Source organism: Girardinichthys multiradiatus, chromosome 2 (assembly GCF_021462225.1).
Source record: "Girardinichthys multiradiatus isolate DD_20200921_A chromosome 2, DD_fGirMul_XY1, whole genome shotgun sequence".
NCBI lineage: Eukaryota > Metazoa > Chordata > Actinopteri > Cyprinodontiformes > Goodeidae > Girardinichthys > Girardinichthys multiradiatus.
The window spans coordinates 32,682,126-32,700,123 of NC_061795.1; the positions used below are offsets into that span (position 1 = coordinate 32,682,126).

General features: G+C 41.4%; 2 protein-coding genes across 3 annotated transcripts in view; both read left to right on the forward strand.

The window, feature by feature from the left end:
• Positions 1–14,150, forward strand: part of prr5a (proline rich 5a (renal)) — a 16,759-nt gene extending 2,609 nt beyond the window's left edge. Inside the window, exons 2-11 of the mRNA XM_047348215.1 lie at positions 3,918–4,048; positions 7,827–7,952; positions 8,041–8,121; positions 8,625–8,673; positions 8,801–8,858; positions 9,379–9,470; positions 9,592–9,732; positions 10,913–11,048; positions 11,144–11,422; positions 11,505–14,150. Of these exons, the coding sequence (XP_047204171.1) occupies positions 3,918–4,048; positions 7,827–7,952; positions 8,041–8,121; positions 8,625–8,673; positions 8,801–8,858; positions 9,379–9,470; positions 9,592–9,732; positions 10,913–11,048; positions 11,144–11,422; positions 11,505–11,788 (1,377 nt within the window). The 3' untranslated portion in view covers positions 11,789–14,150. The remainder of the gene's footprint in view (positions 1–3,917; positions 4,049–7,826; positions 7,953–8,040; positions 8,122–8,624; positions 8,674–8,800; positions 8,859–9,378; positions 9,471–9,591; positions 9,733–10,912; positions 11,049–11,143; positions 11,423–11,504) is intronic.
• Positions 14,151–15,675: 1,525 nt separating this feature from the next.
• On the forward strand, positions 15,676–16,885 carry LOC124857078 (transmembrane protein 60-like). 2 transcript variants are annotated; one of them, XM_047348192.1, is made up of 2 exons: positions 15,676–15,871; positions 16,030–16,885. In XM_047348192.1, exon 2 carries the CDS (start codon positions 16,117–16,119, stop codon positions 16,519–16,521), a length of 405 nt encoding a protein of 134 aa, XP_047204148.1. In that variant the 5' UTR covers positions 15,676–15,871; positions 16,030–16,116; the 3' UTR covers positions 16,522–16,885. The 2 variants fall into 2 exon arrangements, with proteins under 2 accessions (XP_047204148.1, XP_047204140.1); XM_047348184.1 differs by having other exon boundaries at positions 15,681–15,871; positions 15,999–16,885.
• The last annotated feature ends 1,113 nt before the right edge of the window (positions 16,886–17,998 follow it).

Below are 17,998 nucleotides of genomic sequence, written 5' to 3' on the forward strand. Positions count from 1 at the left end.
ATATTTAACTGTTGGCAATAAGTTTTCGTCCATATTATTTACCCAGAGAGTTCACCAGTGTTATTTTGGCAACAGTTTACGTTCCACCTTCCGCTGTTGCCGACACTGCATGTGATGCCATCAGGTCAGTTGTTGCTAAGCTACACACACAAAACCCCAATGCTTTTGTGGCAATTTATGGTGATTTTAACCATGCTTCACTCTCTGCTACACTTCCAACGTTTCAACAGTTTGTCAGCTGCTCTACCAGAGAAAACAAAACATTGGATTTGTTTTATGCAAATGTAAAAGACTCATACATCTCTACAGCAAGACCTCCTCTAGGCAAATCAGATCACAATCTTGTTTTTCTCTGCTCGAAATATAAGCCCCTTGTTCAGAGGCAACCTGTAATAAAGAGGACTGTGAGAAAATGGTCACAGGAAGCTGAAGAAGCTCTGCAAGGTTGCTTTGAGGCTACAGACTGGGACACACTGTGCCAGCCACATGGAGAGGACATCAATGCCATGACTGAGTATGTAACCGACTATATAAACGTCTGTGTGGATAACATCATCCCCACCAGAACCGTGAGATGTTTCCCCAATGACAAACCTTGGATCACCAGTGACCTGAAGAACCTGCTTAACAAGAAAAAAAGAGCCTTCAGAGAGGGAGACAGAGAATTATTGAGGATTATACAGAAGCAACTTAAAGTCAAGATAAGAGACAGCAAGGAGGTGTACAAGAAGAAGCTGGAGAGCAAGCTCCAGCAAAACAATATCAGAGATGTGTGGACAGGGATGAAGAAGATCACAGGCTTCAAGCAGAAGGATTATCGGACCGATGAAGGTCTGGACAGAGCCAATGAACTGAACACATTCTTCAATAGGTTCAGTTCAGAAACAAGCTTCGCATCCTCCTCTCCTGCTCACAGCCAAACAGACATTCCATCTTCCTTTGACCCACAGGACCCACAGCTGTCCAGTAACACCTCACATTTTTTATCTTCCACCTCAGCCCTTGACCATTCTGCTTCTACATGTTTGCCTTCAACCATATCAGAAGATGCTGATACTTCCTTTGCTTCCCCCTTCCACCTGTGTGTCTCAAGAAGTCAAGTGAAGATGCAACTGAAGAGACTGAATAGGAATAAGGCTGCAGGTCCAGATCATGTCAGCCCTAGAGTCCTGAAGGTCTGTGCAGAGCAGCTCTGTGGGATTCTGCAGCACCTCTTCAACCTTAGCCTGGCCCAGAAGAAGGTTCCGGTGTTGTGGAAGACCTCCTGTCTTGTTCCGGTACCAAAGAAAACTCACCCATCAGTCCTCAATGACTATAGACCTGTTGCCCTGACATCCCACATCATGAAGGTCCTAGAGAGACTCCTGTTGGCCCACCTGAGTAAGCAAACAGTAAACCATCAGGACCCCCTTCAGCTTGCTTATCGCTGTGGAGTTGGAGTTGAAGATGCCATCATATACCTGCTTCAACAAACCCACTGTCATCTGGACAAAGCCAGCAGCACTGTGAGGATCATGTTCTTTGATTTCTCCAGGACATTTAATACAATCCAACCTGATTTTCTTTGTCAGAAACTCCAGAAGACTCAGGTGGAGGCCTCAACAATCTCCTGGATCAAAGACTACCTGACAAACAGACCACAGTTTGTGAGACTGAAGGGTTGTGTGTCTAACCAGGTAGTCAGCAGCACAGGAGCACCACAGGGGACTGTACTCTCACCATTCCTTTTCACTCTGTACACCTCAGACTTCCAGTACAAGACAGACTCCTGTCATCTGCAGAAATACTCGGATGATTCTGCAGTCGTGGGGTGGATCAGAGATGGACAAGAAGCTGAGTACAGGAAGGTGGTGGACCGCTTTGTGGCATGGTGTGGAAACAATCATCTCATTTTGAACGTGACTAAAACAAAGGAGATGATTGTAGATTTTAAGAGAAACAGGAATAAGTCAAAAACTATTTCTATCATGGGAGAAGAAGTGGAGGTGGTGGAGGAGTGTAAATACCTCGGTGTTCACCTGGACAACAGACTAGAGTGGAGATGCAACTGTGAAGCCATCTACGAGAAGGGACAGAGCAGACTGTACTTCTTGAGGAAGCTTAGGTCCTTTGGTGTTTGCAGCAAGATACTGCATATCTTCTATAAGTCTGTTGTGGAGAGTGTGATCTCTTCTGCCATCATCTGCTGGGGAAGCAGCATCAGAGCCAGGGACTTACAAAAGCTCAACAAGCTGATAAAAAAGGCTGGCTCTGTTCTGGGGACTCCTCTGGAACCTCTGGAGATCATTGTGGAAAGACGGATTCTTCATAAAATGAAGAACATTATGGAGAACCCTGAGCATCTTCTTCATGAGACTGTCCTACAACAACAACAGAGTGTTTTCAGTCAGAGGCTTCTTCAGATCTGCTGTAAAACGGAGCGCTACAGGAGATCCTTCCTGCCCACAGCCATCAGCATCTACAACGGCTCTTTGAGGAAACCTTCATAATATGAGCTATAACAACATTTAATTTCCCTTTGGGATTAATAAAGTATTTTTGAATTGAATTGAATTAGAATTTAGAAGAATCTGGAATGAGCCGAAACTATTTTTCCACAAAAACAAGAAATGCACTCATCTGCTATGAAATCGCTAACTGCATAAGACTCCACTGTTGAAGAAAAAGCATATTGAAGCTTGTTTGATGTTTAAAGTCTTCTGAACACTTCAACAAGCCCATGCAATGCCTGAAGTATATGCGTTAGTCAGATAGGACCAAAATTGAAGTCTTTTAATGTTTCCTCTCAAAACACCATAGCAACAGTAAAGTTTGGAGGAAGGAATGTCGGTACCATATATGTTTTCGGTATATGGTACTGGCAGGAAGGATAAATTCAGAAATTTGCCAGAAAATGCTTGATAAGAATCTATCTTCCCGTCCATTTTCTATACCCGCTTCTTCCATAAAGGCCTGTGCCTGTCTCCACCCTGGAAAGGTCAGCAGTCCATCACAGGGACACACAACCATGTACACACCTAAGGGCAATTTAGAGAGACAAATTAACCAAATTGGTCATGTTTTTGGACTGTGGGAGGAAACCAGAGTACCAGGAGAGAACCCATGCATGCAGGAGGAGAACATGCAAACACAATGTAGAAAGACCCCAGGCCAGGAGTTGAACCTAGAACCTTCTTGCTGCAAGACAACAGTGCTGCCAACAGCGCCATTGTGCAGCCCAAAATGCTTGATAAGAATCTGGAGATAAAATTAGTGTGAACTTTTCAGCAAGATAATCTCAAACACATAGCCAAGGAAACTCAATCCCCGACATAAAATCTAAGAAATTACCTAAAGATGAAAGTATATAGAAAGAATCTTCCATCCCCACCTTCTTCATATGTGTGAATTATTTGTTGCTGACATTTGGTGTGGGTTGCAGGTTTAATTACAAATATATGTACCGACTAAAAGTATGTGAAGACCAGTCAACATCGCTAGAGTATACAGTCTCAGTCTGCTGCTCACTTTGCCTTCTTGGAGGCATCACAATAGTGGATTTGGGAACAAATAAATGCCACACCCTTCTTGCAGCTCTAAGCATTGCAAAAAATTTAAACAATTGCAAATGGGGGAACTAAATATTATATTGTGACGCAATCAACCTTGACCTCTCATCTCTTAAATTCATTTTATAAATATATATATATACACACACACATATCTCTGTCTGGACACAGAGGCCGTGGTGTGGCCCCAAATTTTCACAGGTGGCCAGGGACCATGCTGCCCCCCTGCCCCTTCCCAGCTGCTGCCACTGTTAAACAGCTGTTTTATCTACTTTAAACCATCCTGCTAGTAGTGCTCTGATATCTTTCTTGCATCCCTAACAATAACTTTGCTGTCATTCCCCTTCCTCCTCATCCTCTTCGGCTCAGATGCTTGACGGACTACGACGGAGGCAGGCCTCCCGGTCGTCCCCCAGACCCCTTTCCCTCAACTTCAGCACCTTCTCAGCCCCTCCCCCGAGCCCAGACATGGACAGCAACAGCGGGCATCCATTCAGGAGGTAAGGCTTAGTTCCTACCTAGTATTATTACCCCACACCATGCAGTATCTTGAGGAAGAAAAGCTTGAAATATTAATTAGTATTAGACAGTTTCTGGTCCCAGATGATTCCCTCACCCAGCTGAGCTTTCCCCGCAACACATGCTGGTTTGGTGATAATGATCTCATGTTGAGGATGCTTGATTGACTTTGTTCTTTACTTGTGTTCACCTCATCAGTTTCTGGCCTTGCTTTTCATGCTTTGTGTGTTTTTGTGTGCGTGGGAGTGAAGAGGGGTCTGTTGTTTACTGCCATGCTGTCAGCACTCAGAGTTTCTGGACTGCGTGGGATTGAACTCATCATGTCTTATTTTTCAGAGAGCTTGTTTTTATAACCCATCTCTTTTAAAAAATATGCAAACATTGTTTTTCGGGGTTTTAAACTTTAGTTTTTTAATTGAGGACACCTTTTATGACTGCATCAAAGTACGTCCTAAAAATTACAATTAGGCTACATCTGGGCTCCGGAAATAAATTAGGATTTGGAGAACCATGTCTCCTAAAGGGGATGTCCCATATAGAGAGGAAGAGCAATGACTCAGCCAAGCAGATAAAGTTTCAGCTCGCAACCTTCAGAGCCAGAGAGATTTGCAGCAGTGCTCACTCTAGTGGATACTCTGTTTCAGTTTTTCTCTCAGAGCTTGACTACTCTACTTTAATTTTACCAGATATTAACAGATATTTGTCCTATCATGTATCAAAATGCCTATAGGAGATGTAAGAAATTCTAAAGTACACTAAAATACCAAGGATGGGCCTGAAGGTGGCGAGATTCTAACATGTTTTCTTCTAGGATTGCCTTGTATTTAGCTGTAATCTTCCTCCCTATGGCCCACAGCCCCACACCATGATGCTGCCACCGCCATATTTCAGAGTGTTCTCTAAATAATCTAAGGTCTTCACAAACAGCTGTATTTATACTGATATTAAATTAGCCACAGACAAACTCTGTTTATTACACTGCTACACAATGTTTTTGATAATCAAAGAGATCTTAATACCTAAAATAACCTGAATAAATACAAAAGCAGTTCTTAAACATGATGATTTCATTTACTGAGAAAAAAAAGCTCACCTGGTCCTGTGAAAAAGTAAATGCCCCCTCAACAAAATACCTGGTTCTGTCTCACTTACAGGCAACAACTGGCATCAAGCATGTGCAATGACTGGGAATTAGTCTTTTATGTAGCTGTGGAGGAATTTTAGCCCCTGGTTCTTTGCAGAACTGTTTTCATTCAGCCAAATTGGATGGTTTTCGAGCAAACACAGCCTGTTTAAGGCTGTACCACAGCATCTCAGTGAGATTTAAGGTCAAACTTTGACTAGACCATTACAAAAGGTTTGTTTAATTTTGAATGTGACTAAAACAAAGGAGATGATTGTAGATTTTAAGAGAAACAGGAATAAGTCAAAAACTATTTCTATCATGGGAGAAGAAGTGGAGGTGGTGGAGGAGTATAAATGCCTCGGTGTTCACCTGGACAACAGACTAGAGTGGAGATGCAACTGTGAAGACATCTACAAGAAGGGACAGAGCAGACTGTACTTCTTGAGGAAGCTTAGGTCCTTTGGTGTTTGTAGCAAGATGCTGCATATCTTCTATAAGTCTGTTGTGGAAAGTGTGATCTCTTCTGCCATCATCTGCTGGAGAAGCAGCATCAGAGCCAGGGACTTAAAAAAGCTCAACAAGCTGATAAAGAGGGCTGGCTCTGTTGTGGGGACTCTTCTGAAACATCTGGAGATCATTGTGGAAAGACGGATTCTTCATAAAATGAAGAACATTATGGAGAACCCTGAGCATCCTCTTCATGAGACTGTCCTACAACAACAGAGTGTCTTCAGGCAGAGGCTTCTTCAGATCTGCTGTAAGACGGAGCGCTACAGGAGATCCTTCCTGCCCACAGCCATCAGCATCTACAACGGCTCTTTGAGGAAACCTTCATAATATGAGCTATAACAACATTTAATTTCCCTTTGGGATTAATAAAGTATTTTTGAATTGAATTGAATTTAGTTTTTGTGAGTCATTCAAAGGTGGGGTTGCTGCTGTGCTTTGGAACATTCTGCTGCATAACCTAAAGACGCTTGAGCTGAAGTTCGCAAACTGATGGCGAGATATTCTCCTTCAGGATCTTTTGATATTGAGCAGAATTCATACTTCCATCACTTAAGGCAAGTTATTCATGTCCTGAAGAAGCAAACCAGCCACAGACCATCACATTATTACCACCATGTTTGACTGCAGGTATGATATTTTTCTCAAGTGCTGTTAGTTCTATGGCAGATGTAACAGGAGCCATACCTGCCAAAATGTTCCACCTTTGTGAAGTCAGTCCACAGATTAATTTTCAAACAGTCTTGGGGATCATTGGGATGTTGTTTATTCACAGACGTTCTGGTGGCAAATGTGAGGCGGGCTTTTATGTTCTTTTTGATCATCAGTTGTTTTTAACGTAGAACTCCTCCATGGGTGCCAGTTTTGCCCAGTCTCTTTCTTATAGTGGAGTAATGAACCCTGACCTTACCTGAGGTATTGAGGCCTGCGGTGCTCTTGATGTGATTCTGAGTTTTTTTTTCAGACCTCCTAGATGAGTTTATAATGCTCTCCTAGAGTAATTTTGGTTGGCTGGTCACTCCTGGTAAGGTTCATTGCTGTTCCATGATTTCCCCATTTGTGGATGATGACTCTGTGTGGCTCGCTGGAGTCTAAAAGCCTTGGAAATGTCTTTATAACTGTTTTCAGACTCATAGATGTCAGTGACTTGGTTTCCCATATGTCCTACTTCATGTTGTCAGACAGGTTTCTTTTAGGTGATTTCTGGATTCTAGAGGTCAGGCAGTAATCAGGCTGAATACAGATGCTTATGACACTTTTCCTTTATTTTAACTAACATGAGCTACTTTATGTCACATACAATTCCAACAAAATACCTTAACATTTAATACTTTTGTGAGGTACTATAATAGCAAGTACAAGTGTTTGTGAGTACAAATTAATGTTAAAAACAATGGTTAAATATTTTTATAACCTAAATATAAATAACCATTATTCATGTGGCTTATTTGTCTTGTAATTATGACTGATTTTCCTCATATTTCCTCCATAAGTAAATGAATGCATGAGAATATTTTAGTGGCAATGTTTTGTATTCGGGAAGTGTTTTGTAATCCTGCATCCAGCTGTAGTAAAGCAGAATAACCTTCTTCATTGTCTCATACTGTGCCGCTGCTTCCTGTCGCCCTTTCCGCTGTTGTCAATAAACCATACGACTTCCTTCTCCTCCGCTAAGAGCAATCACAAGCACAGCAACTGCTTTAGGCCTGCTTACCCTGCAGTTCCTCTGGCATCTGTGCTCTGCATAAATATTTGTTTGCATCAATGGTGGTATTGTACTGACAGGGAGTTGAAGAGGGAGGAAGAGAATGCCCCCAGCGGTGCGTTTGCTATTGTTTTCCTACTCTTCTGAGAGATCCGGCGGTGCAGCAACACTGTGCTTCACCACCCAGCTGGGCTCCACCCATCCTGCTCTTAGCTTGTTGCCTGAGTCTCACCATGCACCACTCTGTCCTACTTCTCTCCTCCTCCGTCACCGGCTGCTCTTAGTTTTTTGTTTTTTTCTGCTGTTTGAATTCTCCTCTGCCCTGCAGCCATCTCATCGTGTTTCCTCTGCATATGTCGGCTCATTGGGTGACCTTTTTTCTCGTCTGTCCCTTGTCCTCCCTTAATGTTTTCCTCATGAGGACTCTTCACCGGCTGAAGTTGATGAGCTCTCCAAGCCTCAGCGAGCTCGGGAAGAGTGAGAAAAGTTCCCCAGAGGACAGAGGGGAGAAGCAGAAGAGGGCCGGAACCAATGCCACCTGGAACAGGTACACTTGATTACAGCCAAGGCAGATAATATGTTTGATTTAGAACAGCAATGAAGTGCATTTTCTGTTGCTTTCTTGTGTGTTGCAGCATCCACAATGCGGTCATAGCAGTCTTCCAGAAGAAGGGACTAGCCGATAATGAACTCTACACCCTGAATGAAGGCGTCCGGTAGGTTTAGAAATCAACAGAAGATGCACATTCCCCCACTGCAAAGTTCCAGCTGCTTTATTTTAGGCACTTGATCTCATTTTTTTCTATAATCTGTGTAATTACTGTCTGTCCAGACATTGCTGCTGACTGAATGTTTTCTTCTCAATGACCTTGTTTGTGTATGATGTGTATGTGGGACTGAGGAGTTATGTGGTCAGTGCCAGATATCTCATTATCTCTCCAAGCCAGACATATCACTTCTATCTGCCTCCACGTTAGCTGACTGAATATATTTCCGGAAAAAGCCACAAAGACAGAGACTCATTTTTTTGTGACCACACAGTAGGATTGGAGCATAATGTTCTTCAGGAAAACAGGCTGTTTTCATGCAGTCTTTGTTTTTACTGGGAAACTACTCAGTTGCATTACTAAACATGGCTACAGTGACATCTTCTTCCTTCATTACTCATTGCATTCATGATCATTTGAAGTTTAGAAAATAAACATGTTTGTTTTTTTAGGCATCTGTTAAAAACTGAGCTGGGTTCTTTCTTCTCAGAATATCTTCAGGTAACTCCCCTTTAATTCTTCTTTTTTAGAACATTAGTTTTAGAACAAGAACGTTCATGATGATTAATAGATCCACAATGATAGTACCTCTTACACTGGGATCATAATCGCTATTAACTTTTCACAGAATCAACTTCTGACAAAAGGCATGGTCATTCTTCGGGACAAAATAAGATACTATGAAGGTAGGCCTGAGTTAACATCTGGAAATTATGTTTTACAGGATCACCCTTTAACTGTTTTGGCCAACATTTGAAAAACATGGTAATGGCAGCATCATGCTTTGGGGATGCTTTTCTTCAGCAGAGACAAGGAAGTTGGAGTTGATGGGAAGATGGATGGAGCTAAATACAGGGTCATAGTGGAAGAAACTTATTAAAGGTTTTAAATTGATTGATACTGGGGTGTAGGTTTACCTGCCAAGCAGAGGACCCTAAACATGCAGCCAAAGCTACCATGAACTGGTTTAAATACAGGCATATGAGCTTCAGCAATTTTGTTAAGAAGAATGTTCAACATGTTAGCCGCTACATGCTGGTAAAGACATATCCCAGAAGACAGCTGTAATTGAGTGGTCTGTCACTTAAAGCCTGAGTAAAATACATTAGAGTTTGTCATAGTAATATGACAAAATGTGGAAAAGGTCAACAGTGAATACTTATGCAAGGCATTGTTCTTATGATTATTTGTCTGTGATTCATGCAGGTCAGAAGTTACTCGACTCTCTGGCAGAGACCTGGGACTTCTTTTTCTGCGATGTTCTCTCCATGCTGCAGGCCATCTTTCACCCAGTTCAGGTGAACAAACTCTTGAAGAGTCTGCTTGTTTTGTGCGGGGTTTTTTTTTTTTGTCGAAATCTCTTGCAATCTTTCTTTCCTGGGTGGTGCTTATTATGGTCTCATCCCATGTTTCTTGCAGGGTAAGGAGCCCTCCGTCAGACAGCTGGCCCTGCTTCACTTCAGGAACACCATCGTCCTGAGTGTGAAGCTGGAGGACGCCCTGTCTCGGCCGCGGGCCCGCGTGCCCCCTTCTGTCACACAGATGCTGCTTATACTGCAGGTGAGCCAAACTTTACTTCTCGTCTCCACTCTCATTTGTTCAGCTATTTTGTTTTGAATAGAATCGGGGGTTTTTTATTTGCACCTTCAGTGAAGTTTCTTGTTTTGGTACACTATCATATAGTGAAGTCAGCATCTTGTTGCATCTCTTTAACCTTATGCAGTTATGCTATGAGGGTAATGATCTATAAATAAAGGCAAAGCAACTGGAGAGCAGCAGGATACCCCAAAAATGATGCACTGACTAGGGTGCCAACCAAAAACTAAGCCCCTACTCCAAAACCTGCACTTTTAAGCTTAACTCATATTTGCAGTTGTGTGTGTGTTTTGGGATAATAGGCGGGGGGATTATTGGACACTGGCTGCAGGCTGACCTATTACAACAGATGACTGGATCGACCTGGTACATCCAATTGATTTTCTAAATATTATTAAATATGTGTCCATCAAAAACAAACAAGGAGAGCGTGAGTCTTATTAATGGACAGTGATCTGCCTGTTCAAATATTTATGAATCAAGCTGTTTGGCCAGTGACAAGATCTATGTCTGAAGAAGTCAGGGTAAAGCTTTTAAATCTATCTACAGTGTACCAATTGTCAATCGTGGTAGTGGCTGCATCATGCTGAGGGTCTTGTTTCACTGCCAGTGGTACTTGCACAAAGTGGATGGAATAATGAAGGAGGACTACCTTCAAATTCTTTAGTGTCACCTCAAATCAACAGCTAGTTGGGTAAAGCGTGGACACAACTGGGAAAACCAATAAACCAATGATCCCAAACACACATGGGGTATTCATCCAAGAACCGACTCTGATTCCTGATAGGAGGAGTGTCCAAATATCCAGCCAGGAATACCCCAGAAGCTTGATGATGGCTACAAAAAGCATGGGATTTGTCTGCAACATCCTAAGGGACATTTACCAAATATTAGCGGGGCTGATTGAACATATTTTTTGCCTTAATGTATAAATTTAGCGATGCATGGATTAGAGAAGATTCACAATAAATTAAAACGTTTGCAGCCAGTTCTTGCTATTAAAGTTCATTGAAGTTATGTGTTGTACAATCATAACAATTTAATTTTATCATAAGAAGATGCATTTAATTATATTTAATTTAGGGCTGAAACTGTTGTACCATTAACCCAACCTCTAAGACTTTTGTAACTCTGTGTGTTTAAGGGGGTCCATGAGCCACGTGGTGTTAATGAGGACTATTTAAGATTGGAGTCTCTGGTACAGAAAGTGGTCTCACCTTACCTGGGCACCCATGGCCTTTACTCTGGAGAAGAGGATGACGATCACTGCTGCGTTTTTGGTGAGTCTGAAGCAAAGTAATATTGATGTGCTACCTTATAAAATGGAAGATGGACTTTAAAGGAAGCCTTTTCCTGCTCTCTTCTTGTCTTTCAGACAAGCGTGTACCATGGGGCTGGCCCAAGTCTGCAGACCAGCCATCTAAAAACCCAGTGGTACGATCCAAAAGCTACAACATTCCCCTGCTGCTGACCCCGGTGGCTGAGTATGACCCAGATCCCAGCTCGGTCAGCAGTGGAGGGATCCGTCGCCACTCGGCCTGTGAGATCATATCATGCCTGGAGGAACAGGGTCGGACCTACTCGGACCTGACTCCAGGATCTGAGCTGTCTGGTCCCTCCTCCAGCAGACTCTGTGTGGGCTCTCAGTTTAATGGTAGGACTAATTTGTGACACCAATCAATTTCTTAAATAATGCCAGAATCCGTAACAACCCGAGAACACTGTTTCATTCCCAGGGATTGTACAAGCAGGAGCCACTGCCATGGACTTGGCTCTGTCATCTCCTTCCATCCTTCATTCCTCAGGAGCACTCCACGGCACAGAGGCCACCACAACAGTGACGGATCTCAGTAAGGGAGCATCCTCCTCGCCACCCAGCGAATCGTCCAGTCCTGAAACCGTAATTGGACAAATTCCAGAGTCTGCTGGTTCAGACTCAGATGGGATATTTATTGAATTCCCTGTCCACTCTTTGGGCGGTAAGAGCCTTAGCCGGGAGAGCAGGCAGAGCACTGTGTAACTGTGGTCTCATTTAGGGGCCCACAGTGAGTGTGTACGGGAATACTTTGGTAGAAAATGGGAAACAAATATTAATACATTTCTGCAAAAAGGTACAGCTTCCTTTTTACTTTAATACAGAAAATTTCAACCTTCTTCCAATGTGGATGATACTATTTAAATCCTCTTATGAAACTTTTAAGCAGCTAAGAAAAAAATCTGCTCGCATGTCTAAGTCAACGTGGTACTGATGACTAAGGTTGTGTTGCTCCTAAGAATGAAACATTTTACTAATTGAAAAAAGTCCAAAATCCTAACAAGATGATGCAATCAAGTATACAGGTTAATCTAAATAACTTAGAATATCCTAGAAAAATTAATTTATTCCAGTGACACTCATATATTGAAATGATTCGTAACACACAGAGTGATATATTTAAAGCATTGTTTCTGTTAATTTTCATGATTATGGCTTACAGCTAATGAAAATCCAAAATTCAGTTTCTCAGAAAACAATATTACACAAGATAACTAAAAAAGAAAGTCTAATGTTAGTTAATGACACCGTATACAATGAGGATAAGCCACAAAATGTCATTTTACAGAAGGTGATAGTTCCCTAAATGCTGTATGCAATCATATTAATGGGAAGTTGAGTGGAAGAAAGGGTGTCATCCAAAAAGCTCCAACTGTCGTCAGTCTTCCATATGATAGTGTAGATCATAACATGGCCATTAAACAGTGGTTTAGATGTATCTGGTTTAGAGGTGGCTTAACACAAGCAATGCAATAGTTATAGCCCATGTCTGAGATACATCTGTGAGGTGGCTTTTAAAACACTGACTCCAGCTGCAGTTCACGCCCTTTGAATCTCCCCTTAACCTTTGAGTGTACTTGGCTCGGGTAATTGCTGTTGCTTGTGGACCTTTTTCTACCACACTTTTTCCTTCCACCTAACTTTCTATAAACATGCTTACGTATAGCACTATGTGACTGCTCAGCGTTTTGAGCAATGTCTTCTTGGTGCTTACCCTTTCTGTGGAAGCTGTCGGTGACAATCTACTGGAGTACTGTCGAGTCAGCAGTCTTCCCCTTGATTGTGTCGGCCATAGCATGACGAAAGCATAAGCATCCTTTTCTGTTGGCTTATGTAATATTCTAATTTTCAGACAAACTAAATATTGGATTTTTATTAGCTGTAGAGATTAATCATTTAAATCAAGATAAATAAACACTTAGGAGTTTCACTTTTTAAACTGAACTACTGAGATTTTCTATGATATTCTAATTTATTGAGAAGCACTTTCTGAAACTGAAATTTAATTCATATGAGTTCTTTGTGTCAAAAAACTCCAGTTGCACCATTAGTCTGTCTGAAGTGATACAGAGCATCAAATACTCAATCCCCTGCCAGCGAGGAGTAGTGCATGTAGTTTACAACTGAAAATATATTAGAATGTCTTAAAATTGAATTTTTAGATGTATCTACATATCAGTGAGACACTTTGATGATCCTAAATAGGAATGGGTTTAGTAGGTAAAGTATTATGAGACAAACTGACTGTTGATTTCTTTTTTCTTTCAGTTGTTTCATGGGATTTGTTCATACAGGGAAAATAAATATCACTATTAATTCATTTGCTTTAATTCAAGTGTTTTTTATGTTGTTTTCTTGTTTTTCTGGAGATGTTCTTTGAAAAGTTACAAAATTTACACATTAATCTTTTTTGTTGCCGACTGTTTTGTATTTGTGTACTCGGATAGAAACTTGTTTTATATGCCCTGTCTTTGCTTCTTCGTGTGCTGCTTGGAGGTAAAGAGGTTTTCTCGCTTTTCAGCAGCGCTCAGAGCGTTTAATGCAAAATTATCTCGTAACTGCATTTGCTTTTCCTGCATGGGCTTTGTGGTTCGAGGGATTACGACAATGTTTGTTTACATTTGACAAAGATGGAAACATTTTCGACTGAATGTTGTCTCACACTGTATTTTGCACCACCACTAACATGTAAATAAAAAGTATGTTTGTTTTTTTTAGAAACGGTAGATCTTGTACAGTGAACATTTGTCCTAAAAGGAATTGATTTTTTTTAATAAGAGGTTTTTTAATTAATCTTTTTCAATGATGTTTTACCTCAAAGCATTTTGTACTTTACTTTTTGGACAATCTATGATGTCTCCAGAATTGTACTTTGTATAAATTTGTTATACTGGCCCCATAAAAATAAATTTCAGTGATATCAAAAAAAGCTCGCCAAAAAAATTCTATTTTAAATTGATTTAATGATGATTGTATAAATAATTTGACTATTTTAGATCATTGATCTTTATCTGCTGTCCCTATCAAAATAAAACAAGGTGTGCATAATTAAATTATTTATTTACTAGCTTGGATCTTAACTCTGAACTTACATCCACTGTATGAATGAATGTGGGAATGAATATCAGGTCGGAAAGGTTTTGAACATTCTTCTAATTCAGAAGTTAAACATCTGTTAGAATTTATTTTAAACTTAATGATTTGGGTGAAACATTTCGGCTTTCTTTCCTCAAGCTTCTTACAATAGTTGGCTGGAAATTTGTCCCATTCTTCCTGCCAGAACTAGTGTAGCTTGGTCAGGTTTGATGGCCACCTCTCTCACATTTTTAGCTCTGAACACAAGTTTTCTGAGACTGGGATAATACTTTTTTAATGGTCACTCCATAACATTGACTTTGTTGTCCTTAAGCCACTTTGTAACTAATTTAGTGGTACGATTAGAGTCAATGCCCACTTGGAAGACCCATCGGTGCTCAAGCTTTAACTTCCCGGCTGACGTCTTGCGATGTTGCTTCGGTATTTCTGCATAATGTTCTTTCCTCATGATGTCATGTGATGTATGAAGTGCACCGGTCCCTCCTGCTACAAACAAGTCACACAACATGATGCTACCACCGCTATTCTTTACTGTTGGAATTGTGTTTGCAGGCTTGCAAGCTTTCCTGTTCCCTCCAAATGTAATGATGGTCATTGCAGCCAAACACTTCAAATTTTAGTTTCATCAGACCACAGGACATTTCTCTAAAAAGTTAAGTTTTTATCCCTGGGTGACTTTGCAAACTGTAATCTGTTTGTTTATGATGGAGTAATGGCTACTTCCTCTCTGATTGGCTGTGGAGCCGATTTTGGCACAGCTTTTATTGTGTATGATGACACTCTCTTACCAGCTTCAGCTAGGATCTTTAAAATGCCTTTGGCTTCTGCTCTGGAGTTTTGCACCGCCACACATTTATTTCTGGGACACAGAACTCATCTTCTTCCTAAATGGTGAGTCAGCTGATTATTTCCTTAATGTTTATATTTGCTAAAAATTGTAAATGAACATATAAACGCAACACTTCCAGACATCTGGAAATTAAATCTAAGGAAGAACCAGACTTGTGGAGGTCCACAGCTCTCTTCCTGATAAATTTTCTGATTTAATTTGATTTCCTCATAATGTGACACAATAAAATTGTGTGTTTGTGGTTTTGCCTTAAAATACACCCACAGTCGTGCCTATATGTATATTTTCAACCTTTCAGAAGCTTAAAAAGGCATTACTTGATCATCATCTTTGCTTTGTTTAAAAGGTCCATTAATCATATTATGCATAAGCTTCTGAATTTGAAGAAACTAAAAAAATATATCTATTTTTTCTGGAATTTAACAAACAGAACAAATTTTGATAAAGATAAGTGGCCAAAAAATAGGAAAGGTTTTATCTAATTTCCTTTTAGACAGTGACAAAATGTAAACATATGATTTAAAATGCGTATAATAGGTTCACATTTCTTTCTTTTTAAACCAACGTTATTTACCATGAAACCTTGGGTGAGTTTTTAAGGTGGAGTCTGACAGAGACTAACTATACCTTTATTTTGAAAGGGGTACCGGAAACTTTAACAAAACATCACCGTTTTTTCAAAGACAAACCGGAACAGTGTTTTTGGCAGGAATTAGCTTAAAGCTAACGTTAACAACGTAGTTAGTTTGCTATTAAAACGGCCAAAATTAAATGTCTGGAAATGTTTTCTTGTTGTTAAACTGTAGTTATAAGAAAACAAACCAACCCTCCTGGTAAACTCGGTAAGACCTCTTCCTAAAACATTGTTTAGGTAAAACGGAATAGCTTAATGCTGAGTGAACAACAGTAGCTGGATGTTCACTCGATGCTAAAGTTATTTCCTTCTTTGCCGTTTCTGTTTTATGACAGCTGCCAGACAGAAAACTGTTTTCCTGCGCAGGGATCAGTCCGCCACCTTCGCTGCGCTCTTCGGCCTCATTTTCAGCCTTAGTCTGCGGATGAACCTGGCTCGTCGCCACCTTCCTAGATGAAGATGTCCCTGCCTCAGCGAGTCTTCCTCTCCTGGATCTTCGCCCTGATCTTCCTCATCATGCTTGTCCTCAAGCTGGACTCCAAAATCTACTGGAACTGGTTCCTGATCTTCCTCCCCGTCTGGACCTTTGACACCACACTGATCCTTATGCAGATTGTGGAGATGGCGGGTCGCTGTAAGCCGGACTTTGACCCCAGGGACGAGGAGAAGAGCATAAAGAGGAGGCTGTGGTACCTGACGGCACTGCTCCTCAAGCTGGCCTTCTGTCTGACTCTGTGCTCCCGGCTGGAGAAGATGACGAACATCTGGGTCAGTGTGGTGTGTGTCCCACTTTGGCTGCTGCTGGGAGGGGCGCTGCTGGAACTGGGATACAGTGTTTTCCACTACAGGACGGACTGAACTTGAGGAGAACCCTGATAAGATGGACACAATAATTTTATATATATATATTTACCTCTAACTGAAGATGCACCCGTTTAACACGTGTTGCTCTTCTGCTGTGAGGGACTGGACGCTACAGATTTTTGGTTTTGTTTTTTTGGTTACATCATAACAAGAGAAAACATTTTAGTATCATTTTCTCTCTACTGTAAGAGTTAATTTAGTCATTTCCTGATACAATTGCACTTTGTTTTTAATCTAACGATTTCACATAGATGTCCACGTTTTGAGATTGTATAATCCAGGCACAAAGAAGTGCAGAACCGTGAAGTGGAAAGAAAAGAATGTATGATTTTTTAAATAAAAATCTGAAAGATGTGGAGTTTGTGTTTGGCTACACTGAGTCAATACTTTAGCCACTTTTCGTAGCGATTACAACTGCAAGTCTTACGTCGTATGTCTGTTCCGGCTTCACGCATCAAGAGACTGAATATTTTCCCTTTTGTCTTTGTAAAATTATTCAGTCTCAAATTCTCAATTGTATTTGGCTCTGGCATTTCACTGAGCAATGCTAACACACGGAAATGCTTTAATCTAACCCATACCATGGTATAATTGACTGTATGTGGGATTGTCCTGATGTCCCAGTTTGAATTTGTTAGCAGCATCTAATATGTTTTCTTCCCGGATTTCCCTATTTTAAGCTCTGTATAGCTTCCCATTAACACTGACCAGTTACTTGTTCCGGCTAATCAATCAATTTCACAGCTGTTGTACAAATGGAATAGAAAACGGGGAAATATTTGGCGATTAGCAAGAAACACTCAATAAAGGAGTGGTTCTGCAGGTGGGGACCACAGACCACTTCTCAGTACCTTTGCTTTCTGGCTGATGTTTTGGTCACTTTTGAATGTTGGTGGTGCTTTCACACTCGTGGTAGCATGAGACAGACTCTACAACCCACACAAGTGGCTCAGGTAGTGCAGCTCATCCAGGATGGCCCATCAATGCGAGCTGTGGCAAGAAGGTTTGCTGTGTCTGTCAACGTAGTGTCCAGAGTCTGGAGGCGCTACCAGGAGACAGGCCAGTACACCAGGAGACGTAGAGGAGGCCGTAGGAGGGCAACAACCCAGCAGCAGGACCGCTACCTCCGCCTTTGTGCAAGGAGGAACAGGAGGAGGCACTGCCAGAGCCCTGCAAAATGACCTCCAGCAGGCCACAAATGTGCATGTTTCTGCACAAACGGTTAGAAACCAACTCCATGATGATGGTATGAGGGCCCGATGTCCACAACTGGGGGTTGTGCTCACAGCCCAACACCATGCAGGATGCTTGGCATTTGCCAGAGAACACTAGGATTGACAAATTCGCCACTGGCGCCCTGTGCTCTTCACAGATGAAAGCAGGTTCACACTGAGCACATGTGACAGACGTGACAGAGTCTGGAGACACCGTGGAGAGCGATCTGCTGCCTGCAACATCCTTCAGCATGACC

What these genes read in the sequence shown, in the direction of transcription:
- LOC124857078 (XM_047348192.1), top strand. Translation starts at nt 16,117, where the DNA reads ATGAAGATGTCCCTGCCTCAGCGAGTCTTCCTCTCCTGGATCTTCGCC.